Below are 11208 nucleotides of genomic sequence, written 5' to 3'. Positions count from 1 at the left end.
TAGACCGAGAAAGACATCAAAGCGTCAAGACAAGCAACTTAAGGCCATTTGTCTTGAAAACCGAAAAAGTACAACTAAACAGATGAAGCATAAATGGGAAGAAGCTGGAGCCAATGTATGTGACCGAACCGTAAGAAATCGCCTAAAGGAAATGGGATTTCAATACAGGAAAGCTAAAAGAAAACCATCATTGACACCTAAACATAAAAGAACAAGACTGCAGTGGGCTAAGGAGAGGCAATCATGGACTGTGGATGACTGGATGAAAGTTATCTTCAGTGATGAGTCAAGAATCTGCATTGGACAAGGTGATGATGCTGGAACTTTTGTTTGGTGCCGTTCCAGTGAGATTTATGAAGAGGCCTGCCTGAAGAAAACAACCAAATTTCCACAGTCCTTGATGATATGGGGCTGCATGTCAGGCAAAGGCACTGGGGAGATGACTGTGGTTAATTCTTCTATCAATGCACAAGTTTACATTGACATTTTGGACAGTTTTCTCATCCCTTCAATTGAACAGATGTTTGGAGATAATGAAATAATTTTCCAAGATGACAATGCATCGTGCCATAGGGCAAAAACAGTGAAGGCATTCCTTGGAGAAAGACACATTCAGTCGATGTCATGGCCTGCAAATAGTCCAGATCTCAACCCAATTGAACACCTGTGGTGGAAATTGAAAAAAATGGTCCACAAGAAGGCTCCGACCTGCAAAGCTGATCTGGCAACTGCTATCAAAGAGAGTTGGCACCAAATTGATGCAGAATACTGTTTGTCACTCATCAAGTCCATGCCTCAGAGACTGAAAGCCGTTATAAAAGCCAAAGGTGGTGCAACTAAATACTAGTGATGTATTTTGAATCATCTTTTGTTTATCTGTTTTTCATGATTCCATACTTTTTTCCTCAGAATTAAGTGATTCCATATTTTTTTCCCTGTGGTTGGTCAATAAAAGTAACATTCACTGACTTCCACAATGTTTTTTCTTCATTTCTTTGAGTGTTCCTGAAAGCCAACAAGTTGCACTTTGGAATAACATTATTATTGTATCATGTTTTTGATCAGAGTTTGTTTTACAGAATGAAATGTCTGAAGGAGTGCTCATCCAAGACTGGTGATTCCATACTTTTTGCCAGGGGTTGTAGATAGATTGAGGGTTGATTAAAAACTGATTTACTATATTTTACTTATATTTACTATACATTTACTATAGACGAATAAAATATATACACAAAAAAAGGAAAAATAGGACACTTTAAAAAGATCATTAAAATGGATACATAAAAAATAAAGAATGTATATCTTATGAAGAAAAAAATAATTTAATCAATAAAATAATAAAAATATTTCAGATGAATAAAACAATAATTAATATAAAATAAAAACTCATTTAAAACACAATCAAAGGCTTTTTGATAGTGCGCAGAATAATAAATGTTTCAGTTTCAGGTCATTGAAACAGCTCATCAAAACCTCAACCTATCCTTTATATTTGACAATATTCGATTAACTTTACAGGTCCTTACTCATCTTCATTTATTTAACTAAACTGAGTTTTATATTATTGTATTATATTATTTATATTATTATTATTTGTAGCCCCGCGCTGAATTCAGCTCCGCACTGCGGAAGAGCGAGAGAGAGAGAGAGCACAGTGCATCTTTGCTGGTGGTAGCTGCTACAGCAGGCTGACTACTCCACACTGGTTAATTTGGGTGTTTTCTGTAATAATTCTGTCGCTCTTTCCTTTTTTATTGCTTGTAATTTTCGTTTTTTTTTATTTAATTTGTCCTTTGACATTCAGCGACCGGAGGCCCCCCTAGTGGCGAGGCCCGGGGCTGCAGCCCTTTCAGCCCATTCTTTTAATCCGGCCCTGGATGGGGGTGTGACCATGTAGTAAAAAAGTGTCACAGAGTCTTTAGTTTAGGCCTGAGGGACAAAAGACTTTCGGAGTCTGTTCGTGGAGCAGGACTGGGACACTTATATAATATATATTCCCGCTCTGTTATAATTACACTTTATAACAGAACGGGATTCACACTGTAGAACTGTAACTAATAAACCAGGTTTATCTAGCGTCTAAAAAAGAGCACTCCCCTTCCTATTCTTCTCTTGCTCAGTGTAGACACACCAATCACATGCGGCAAAAAAAAAAAGAATCAGCTCACTCTCAGGAGCCGACTGACCAATCATTATTTTATAGTCCATGCTGATGTGTCTGTAGATGAAGATTAGATCTGTGCAGAGTGAAAGCAGCTCAAAGTTCAGGAGGAGGAAAGAAAAGAGCAGTGAAACAAACTGAAGAGGAAAAATAACGAGTTTAACCCAGATTTCTCCAGATTTCTTCAGATTTCTTCAGATTTCTCCAGATCCTGCACTTTATCAGGTAACTGTTCACTGTGTGAGGAGCATGTTGGGTGAGGAGCAGTGGCTGAAGAAGGGTTAGAGAGCAGGGTTTGGGTTGTTTTCGACACCATTAGCTTTAGCTGCTGTTAGCATTAGCTGCTGTTAGCAATAGCTGCTGTTAGCATTGGCTACAATCCCTGCTGATTAACACCACTCTCACAAGAACCCATCATCTCAAATCATTTACAGGTGAGAAGTAAATTAAAAACTAAACAAATGCTCTATTATTACATTCTTAACTTCTTAGATAGATACAGTTGTGGTCAAAAGTTTACATACACTTGTAAAAAAACATAATGTTATGGCTGTCTTGAGTTTTCAATAAGTTCTACAACTCTTATTTTTCTGTGATAGAGTGATCGGAACACATACATGTTTGTCACAAAAAACAGTCATAAAATTTGGTTCTTTCATAAATTTATTATGGGTCTGCTGAAAATGTCACCAAATCTGCTGGGTCAAAAATATACATACAGCAACAAAATTTGTCAATTTTGGTGATGTAGCGAGTTGTGTCAATCAAATTAGCTTCATGTCATGGCCTCTTCACTTCTTGTAAGTGATTCTGATTGACTACAGCTGTTGACTTCTCATGAGCCCATTTAAATAGGGCTCATTTGACCCAGTGATTAGACTCAGCTACAAAAGCTACAATGGGAAAGTCAAAGGAACTCAGTGTGGATCTGAAAAAGCGAATTATTGACTTGAACAAGTCAGGGAAGTCACTTGGAGCCATTTCAAAGCAGCTACAGGTCCCAAGAGCAACTGTGCAGACAATTATACGCAAGTATAAAGTGCATGGAACAGTTGTGTCACTGCCACGATCAGGAAGAAAACGCAAGCTATCACATGCTGCCGAGAGGAGATTGGTCAGGATGGTCAAGAGTCAACCAAGAATCACCAAGAAGCAGGTCTGCAAGGATTTGGAAGCTGATGGAACACAGGTGTCAGTCTCCACAGTCAAGCGTGTTTTACATCGCCATGGACTGAGAGGCTGCCGTGCAAGAAAGAAGCCCTTGCTCCAGAAAAGGCACCTTAAGACTCGGCTGAAGTTTGCTGCTGATCACATGGACAAAGATAAAACCTTCTGGAGGAAAGTTCTCTGGTCAGACGAAACAAAAATTGAGCTGTTTGGCCACAACACCCAGCAATATGTTTGGAGGAGAAAAGATGAGGCCTTTAATCCCAGGAACACCATGCCTACTGTCAAGCATGGTGGTGGTAGTATTATGCTCTGGGGATGTTTTGCTGCCAGTGGAACTGGTTCTTTGCAGAAAGTAAATGGGATAATGAAGAAGGAGGATTACCTCCAAATTCTGCAGGAAAACTTAAAAACATCAGCCCGAAGGTTGGGTCTTGGGCGCAGTTGGGTGTTCCAACAAGACAATGACCCAAAACACACATCAAAAGTGGTAAAGGAATGGCTAAACCAGGCTAGAATTAAGGTTTTAGAATGGCCTTCCCAAAGTCCTGACTTAAACCCCATTGAGAACATGTGGACAGTGCTAAAGAAACGGGTTCATGCAAGAAAACCATCACATTTAGCTGAACTGCACCAATTCTGTCAAGAAGAGTGGTCAAACATTCGACCTGAAGCTTGCCAGGACCTTCTGGATGGCTACCAAAAGCGCCTAGTTGCCGTGAAAATGGCCAAGGGACATGTAACCAAATACTAATGTTGCTGTATGTATATTTTTGACCCAGCAGATTTGGTGACATTTTCAGCAGACCCATAATAAATTTATGAAAGAACCAAATTTTATGACTGTTTTTTGTGACAAACATGTATGTGTTCCGATCACTCTATCACAGAAAAATAAGAGTTGTAGAACTTATTGAAAACTCAAGACAGCCATAACATTATGTTTTTTTACAAGTGTATGTAAACTTTTGACCACAACTGTATTAAGAAGATCTTGGATCTTCAATATAAATAATGTTTTATATTGAGGTCCACATTCAATAACACACCATGGTATTATGATGAGTCTCTGATTGAGATTAATAAAATATAATAATCTCACTGCAGAACCCTGGAGGTAATCAACACAGTGACTTGGAGGCTGCCAATCAGAAAAGGATATAAAAGAAATTCCCAAGGTGCAGAAGCCTGGAGGCAAGCAACAGTCTAAAGTGCGAGGTGGTGAAACAAAAAAGAAACCGGCCAATCAGGACATGGATACAACAGAAAATACGATGAAGGAAAAGGCTTCAGTAAAGGTAACTGACCAATCAAAAGACAAATAAATCAATAAGAGAGATTATTTTAATGACACTGACTGAATAAATGCAGTTTAAATAATACATTTAATCAAATATATTAGTTAAATTCATTATAATGTTTGCACTGCTACACAAAAGTAATTAATCATTCTCTCTATATTTCTCTCTCTCTCTCGTTTTCTATCTCTCTCTATTTATCTCTCTTTCTCTATTTCTATTTATCTCTCTTTCTCTATCTCTCTCTATTTATCTCTTTCTCTATCTCTCTCTATTTATCTCTTTCTATATCTCTATCACTCTTTCTCTATCTTTCTCTATTTATTTCTCTATTTCTCTCTTTATATTTATTTCTCTATGTATTTTTCTATTTCTCTCTCTCACTCTCTCAGGGTTCAGGACATTGGGGGGCTGAGACACTGGTGATTCCCTCTGGTCAGTTCTGTTAATGAAAAATTTGTTTTTATTGATGGTCGTTAAAGCACAAACTAATGCATTAGCTCTCAGTTAAACTGTGTGTGTGTGTGTGTGTGTGCTTTCATTCTAGATACTCAAAGTTATGGGAATTTTGAGTATCATGAGAATTTACACCAGAACACAGATGATGCAAAAGAAGCCATCAATGATGACAGACTAAAATTGACCAAAGAGGTAAATAATACACATAAAAACATTGTGTAGTTTTAATTTGTAGAGCACATATTTGTTTTAAAGTAGTGCACTATGTAGGGAACAGGGAGTTATTTGAGACTGTGTAAAATATTCTTTTCTCCACAGCTAGAGGAGAGCATGCAGTTCTTCTGTACAGTGTAAAAAGCTCTAGTTTTGGTTTCCAGTTAAACACATTCTGTGGGCTTGTTGAATTTGTTTTATGTGGCACTAAAAACTCAATAAGGCTGAATAAGACTAAATTCAGTTCATGTTAATAACAAAGCTATGAACAAGTGAACAAAGAGATTAATTATGACATCCCTCCAATCGCAAAATCCCCAAACCTGAGATTTGGAAATCTCCCTTTACACTATCTTTCACACTGTAAAAATAAAAAAGTTAAGAAAACTCAAAATATTAAGGCAACTTACTGCACTACATTTTTGTGTTTTGAGATAAACTCAGTCTTTTAAGTTTTGATAAAAAAAAAAAACATGCAGTTGTGCCAACCAGAAATCTCTTGGAAGGACACGCCCAATATGCAAATAATGTGATTAACATTGCTCCATAGACCCCGATCAAATAAAGGGTCAAACTGAGCATGTGCAGAGTAGTTGGCATGGCCTCGACTAGGGTTCAACTACAATTAGTCAATTTTGTCAACACAGATTATTTATTTGGACCAACTTTTAACAAGAAACTTAATAAAGTTAGTTGGGGTGATTAGTTTGCTATATGGTGCAATTCAATATTTCTCACTCAGCAGACCTAAAAATCACATTAAGCAGAACAATTTTAAGTTTTGTTTTTTACAGTGCAGTTTTTCAAACCATGATAATCAACTGCAGTTTTATTGATCATGAAAATGTTAAAAAGTAGTGCTGACAGTCGTGACTTTTAGTATCAGTGAACTTCCTCATACACACTCGGGTTTGCTGAGGCAAAAGTTCCTGAGTTGTTCAACTTAAAGTTATTTCTAAAATAAATCAGCCTTTTTTCTGAAAAACATACAGTCACAAAAATAAATACTGCAGTGTTTAATCCATTAACTGTTTAACTGGATTTTACTGAGTTTTTATGTAGCTGAGGAATATTTAGGAGAGCTTTAGGAACAACAGGTACTTAACTTCTTAATCAAGATTTAAATTTTGGGTTATGTGTACATATAAAATATTAATGTGTTTCTTTTTGCTCTTTGTGCCTGCAGTGGGTCGACAAAACACTAGAAAATTTTGATGTCATGTCTGTGAGAAGTGATCACTCCATGGGTGAAGGGCCGACGTTTAGAAGTAAAAGGTAAACATAATATTTATGTATTTTGTCAGGATGTTTTCATGAATATTTTGTGGTTTTGATAAAATAGAGTCTGCTCTACTATTTTAAAGAAACTCAAAAGGCTGTGCTCAGTTAAGGGATGCAGATCCCTATGAGGCTGTTGATTATTATAGATGCACACATGGGAGAAGGAAGTAGAAAGATGTGATTGAACCGCCACATGTGGCTCTGGAAGGAGCGAGGTGACTTCATTGAATTGGGAAAACATTGCACTTGCCTGGAAAAAATGTGCAGATTGTTTAAATCCATTTAATTGAGACAAAGTTGATTTTTGATGGAGAAGGAGCCGCTATATAGAGATATCCTGATGCTTGTATGAAGGTTAGAGGGAGATGCAGATGCAGGCAGTTGGCTCATGGGCAAAAATGAACCGATAGATTCATTGATTTTCAGTGCAAATACACAGTTAATTAATAATTAATAAAATAATTTAAATTTGCAGTGCAAGCTTGGGCATCTCTGAGAGTGTGTCTGCAGAGATGGGGGTGTGTCCATGGTGTGGCCAGAGTTGCCGGAGTGAAAAAGTGTCACAGAGTCTTTAAAAGCAGGCAGTAGAGTTTGCGAGAGCAAAGCAGCACAGTGAACAAATGCACGATTCTTGTAGGTGTTCAACAGCATAGTGCAAATGCCTGTTATATAACGTATCAATATAAAGTATGAATCTTTTTTATTTTACCCCATTCCCCCCCAAATTGGAAGGCCATTTTTATTCAGTCCTAGTCCTGAACTTTTCCTTCACTAGCTTTTTCCCTGACACTAAAAAGAACAAGCTTAAACAAAAGCCAGACCAGCCAAGGTACTGTGTTCAGAAATTATTATTATTATGATTAAGATTAAATCTGGGTTGAAATATGAATTAACTTTCCTTATGAGCATGACAGTAGGTGGTGTTATTCCCAGTGTCTGGGTCTGACTATAGAATACATTTGGAATATGCTTGAATGTTCATATTGTAAAACCATGCCCTATCCAGCACTGGTTCAGTGTTCATTATGCTGTAAAGTATATATATATATATATATACTGTAAAGTTCCACTGACATTTAACACCAAAATTCCCCATCATTTTTTATTTTTTATTTTTATTACCAAACAGTGTTGCTACCTGATCTGTGCACATTATTCTTGATCATCCAAGGAACCTTGAAAAAATGCAATTTATTACAGTAACTGTGCATTATTTTATCTTTGTTGTCTGTAACATGTCTGTAATCTTAATTTACCCCCTATAAACAGGCAAGTGGACAAGGAAACACAGACAAATGAGGTAAATCATAACATCCAAATACTTAAAATGATCTTATACAATGCTCTTTCCTCATTTTCTGAATAACACCTGCATTTTAACTGTAATTATTACAGTTCTGTGAGATGCATGCATTTTAAATACATAGGATTACCAGTTTAATATTTGCCTAAAAATATTTGTACCTGATTCTAGGACTCCTGGATTTCCATGGTTCGTTTTGATACTTGGGTAGCCGTGGTGGTGGGAATCACTGCATTGTTGATTATGTTGTATTTGGCTTTTAAAGGTAAATCCAAGTTTATAAAATTGTACAGATCTTGTTCTACGATTTAATAATTAAGCAAAATTTGCCATAACATATTTTTACATTTATTTATTTAGCAATGTTTCCACACATTAAATAGCTTAATACCCTCAGCAGCAATAACCTTAAACCAAATGTTTTCAGTAACTAATGATTAATTCTGCATACGGCATTAGAGGACTTTTGGGCCATTCATCCTAACAAAACTGTTTCTCTTATGCCAGGTTCACACTACATGACTTTTTGAGTCCTTCAGTTGTTGAGACTTTCACACTAAATAACTGATTAGCGACACAGGGTCACAAATTACACGATTTCTGACTGCGGGAAAGCACAGACTCACCTGGCTGCTCTCCAGAAACACGTTTATCACGAGAACACACCAGAACTAAACTCACACAAAAACTAGCGATACCATTCCAAAGAATCTCTATAGAGGAGAATACTCACTTAAAGTGAGTCCAACATGAACGAGTTCATATAATGCAAAATCAGTCAAATCAGAGTTAAATCAGAGTTTATAAATATGTTATAAATGTTTCAGCACCACAGACATAATTTTTTATCATTTTGAACTTCATACTTCAGAGCATTTCAATCATGCAGCAGTAATGCTAGTGCTTTACAGTGTAAATCTGATTTCTTTAGATCAACTAAAATATACAGAAACACTTTCTTAGTTTGTTTTAGTAAAATACATTATTCTACTTTCTAAAACTAAAGAAATATTCAGAACAAGTAGTTCATAATTATTTTTATTTACTTTTAGCTCCATTCACCCCTATTCATAGAGAACTCACTCACAGGCTCCCTCATTTCATGATATAACAGTGGGGACGGTAGGTTGGTCAGACGCTCCATAAACATCCCTGGTTCTCTCTTTCTGTGATCTCATTGGCTGTATGTAGCCGCTACTCCTGACTCCCAGTCGCCCACTGAGCCAGATATTAAACATGTTGAATATTTGCCGGGCATCTGCAACTGGTGGGTGATCAGTTAGCAACAGGTCAGCGAGCGTCTTTCAGTAGTTCACTCTACGTGGCAGCGCGAGCGCAGAGTCAATGCCGATTTCCAGAGCAGAGGTTTTGTCGGCGATCAATGAAAAACTGTAGGCGGCTGAAATCTGGCCCACAATCGTGTAGTGTGAACCTGGCATTATTAAACTTCTCAACAGATAAGGTTTTGATTTGACTCCAGAAGGTTGAATTTCCCTTCCTTTAGGTCAGCGCATTCAAAGACAAAGCAAGACACTGGTTACAGACACAGGCTAAAGACACAGGCAGGCTAAAGGTTGAGGTGAACCAGTGTCTCGGAGTGCCACTCTAATGTATCTGACTGTTGCAAAAGTGAACTCTACATTTAAAATGATCATTAACAAAAAACAAATAATAGATAGTGTTATTGTTCGGTGGACGACACAAAGAACTTTCCAACTTGGATCCACATAAACCTGTGGGGTTAATACCCAGTCTTTGTTAGTGAATGCCCAAGTTTATGCTCTTGTGATGAAACACTGTTTGACAACCAACAGATTGAAACCCTTCAGTTTAACCCTTTAAATAATGCTAGATGACTTTTACTAAATTAAGGGAGGTATATGCATTGTTTTAGGTTTGTGACACTTGTTTAATTTGGTTATAGGGATTAGATGTGTAAACTGTTTTTTAACCTTAAAGTTGATACTCCTTAGTCTGACTTGTTTGTTCTGTTGGTGAAGGACAAGAGATTGATCATCATGAGCTGAGACTGATGCTGGTGGGTAAAACCGGAGCTGGGAAGAGTGCTTCAGCAAACACCATCCTGGGAGAAGAAGCTTTCAGAGTCGAGGCGTCTCCAGCTTCTGTGACTCCAGACTGTGAGAATAAAACCAAAGTTGTGGACGGAAGAAACATCACTATAATCGACACTCCGGGGGTCATGGATACCTGGTTAATGTCAGATGAAGAAGCTCAGAATGCACCTGACTGTATTTCCATGATCGTTCCTGGTCCTCACGTCTTCCTGCTGGTGATCAAAATCGGGAGATTCACCGAGGAGGAGGTGAACGCTGTGAAGTGGATTCAGGAGAACTTTGGAGAAGTAGCTGTGAAGTTCACCATGATCCTGTTCACTGGTGGAGATCTGCTGGAGGGGAAGCCCATTCAGAAGTTTATCAGTAACAGTTACGAGCTTCAGCATCTTGTAGATACCTGTGATGGTAGATACCACGTCTTTAACAACTACGACAGAAGTGACAGAACTCAGGTTACAGAATTATTCCAAAAGATAAAGCTCATGCTACATGAAAATATGGGATACATGTACACAAAGGAGGTGTATAATAATGTCCAGCAAGCCAACAAAGAAGAAGAGTTAAGAAAGCTAAAACAGATGAAGGATGTGGCAGTTAAACTAAGAGACGAACAATACGAAAACATCAAATTAAAATCAGCTCTGGAACATGCACAGAACACTATTAGAATCATACAGTTCATTTTAGTCGCTCTCTTTGTGGTTCTTTTGTATGTTTGGTTTAAAAAGTGAACTTAAAGCTTTTAAATTGTATTTAATGGTACCAGTGTGTTGGCAAGACCAACCCTACCAAGCCAAATATATATTTATTCTAAAAACACACAGGGGTAAAGGTGACAATATACAGTACAAACACTGTAATATATGATCACTGCTCCTGAACGAATGACTTCAGACTGTATTTTCCTCCTTTTCTTTTAGTTTTATAGCTAAGTGTGTTGAGTGAAACTTGTTGATAAAATGTATGCACTTTCGTTTTAACAAGTACTGGAATAAATAGGTGTGGAATCCAAAGTAATGCACTGAGATCCTCACCAAAAAATGACTGTGAATATCTTTACACTCTACAGTACTGTGAAAAAAAAGGCATGGTCTATGAATTAACATGAAAGATTCAAAAGTTTACAATAAATGTGTGTTTTATTGCTTCCGTTTACTGTGCTTTTTACAGTAATTTAAAGTACTATTGCTGTCGGTTAGTTACTGTAAATTTGTCAGTAAGTTACTAGTATCTCACAAAACTTAGTATCTC

The 11208-nt window shown here is 37.3% G+C and overlaps 1 protein-coding gene and 1 long non-coding RNA gene across 2 annotated transcripts; both read left to right on the top strand.

Annotated features, from left to right (window-relative positions):
- Positions 1 to 2147: 2147 nt before the first annotated feature.
- On the top strand, positions 2148 to 5080 carry LOC125785658 (uncharacterized). The gene is made up of 3 exons (XR_007427977.1): positions 2148 to 2386; positions 4436 to 4626; positions 5019 to 5080. It is a non-coding gene; the product is annotated as an uncharacterized LOC125785658 (long non-coding RNA).
- Positions 5081 to 5198: 118 nt separating this feature from the next.
- On the top strand, positions 5199 to 11103 carry LOC111188214 (GTPase IMAP family member 7-like). The gene is made up of 5 exons (XM_049469625.1): positions 5199 to 5277; positions 6485 to 6573; positions 7849 to 7879; positions 8054 to 8147; positions 9883 to 11103. The coding sequence occupies exons 2-5, from the start codon at positions 6518 to 6520 to the stop codon at positions 10686 to 10688; spliced, it is 987 nt and encodes a 328-aa protein (XP_049325582.1). The 5' UTR covers positions 5199 to 5277; positions 6485 to 6517; the 3' UTR covers positions 10689 to 11103.
- The last annotated feature ends 105 nt before the right edge of the window (positions 11104 to 11208 follow it).

The sequence above is a fragment of the Astyanax mexicanus genome, chromosome 21 (assembly GCF_023375975.1).
Source record: "Astyanax mexicanus isolate ESR-SI-001 chromosome 21, AstMex3_surface, whole genome shotgun sequence".
Taxonomy (NCBI): domain Eukaryota; kingdom Metazoa; phylum Chordata; class Actinopteri; order Characiformes; family Acestrorhamphidae; genus Astyanax; species Astyanax mexicanus.
This window is presented reverse-complemented; position numbering and strand designations above follow the sequence as displayed.

What these genes read in the sequence shown, in the direction of transcription:
- LOC111188214 (XM_049469625.1), top strand. Translation starts at nt 6,518, where the DNA reads ATGTCTGTGAGAAGTGATCACTCCATGGGTGAAGGGCCGACGTTTAGA. An exon ending in AGGAAACACAGACAAATGAG is followed by an intron (nt 7,880 to 8,053) that starts GTAAATCATAAC and finishes ACCTGATTCTAG; the next exon opens with GACTCCTGGATTTCCATGGT. An exon ending in GTTGTATTTGGCTTTTAAAG is followed by an intron (nt 8,148 to 9,882) that starts GTAAATCCAAGT and finishes CTGTTGGTGAAG; the next exon opens with GACAAGAGATTGATCATCAT.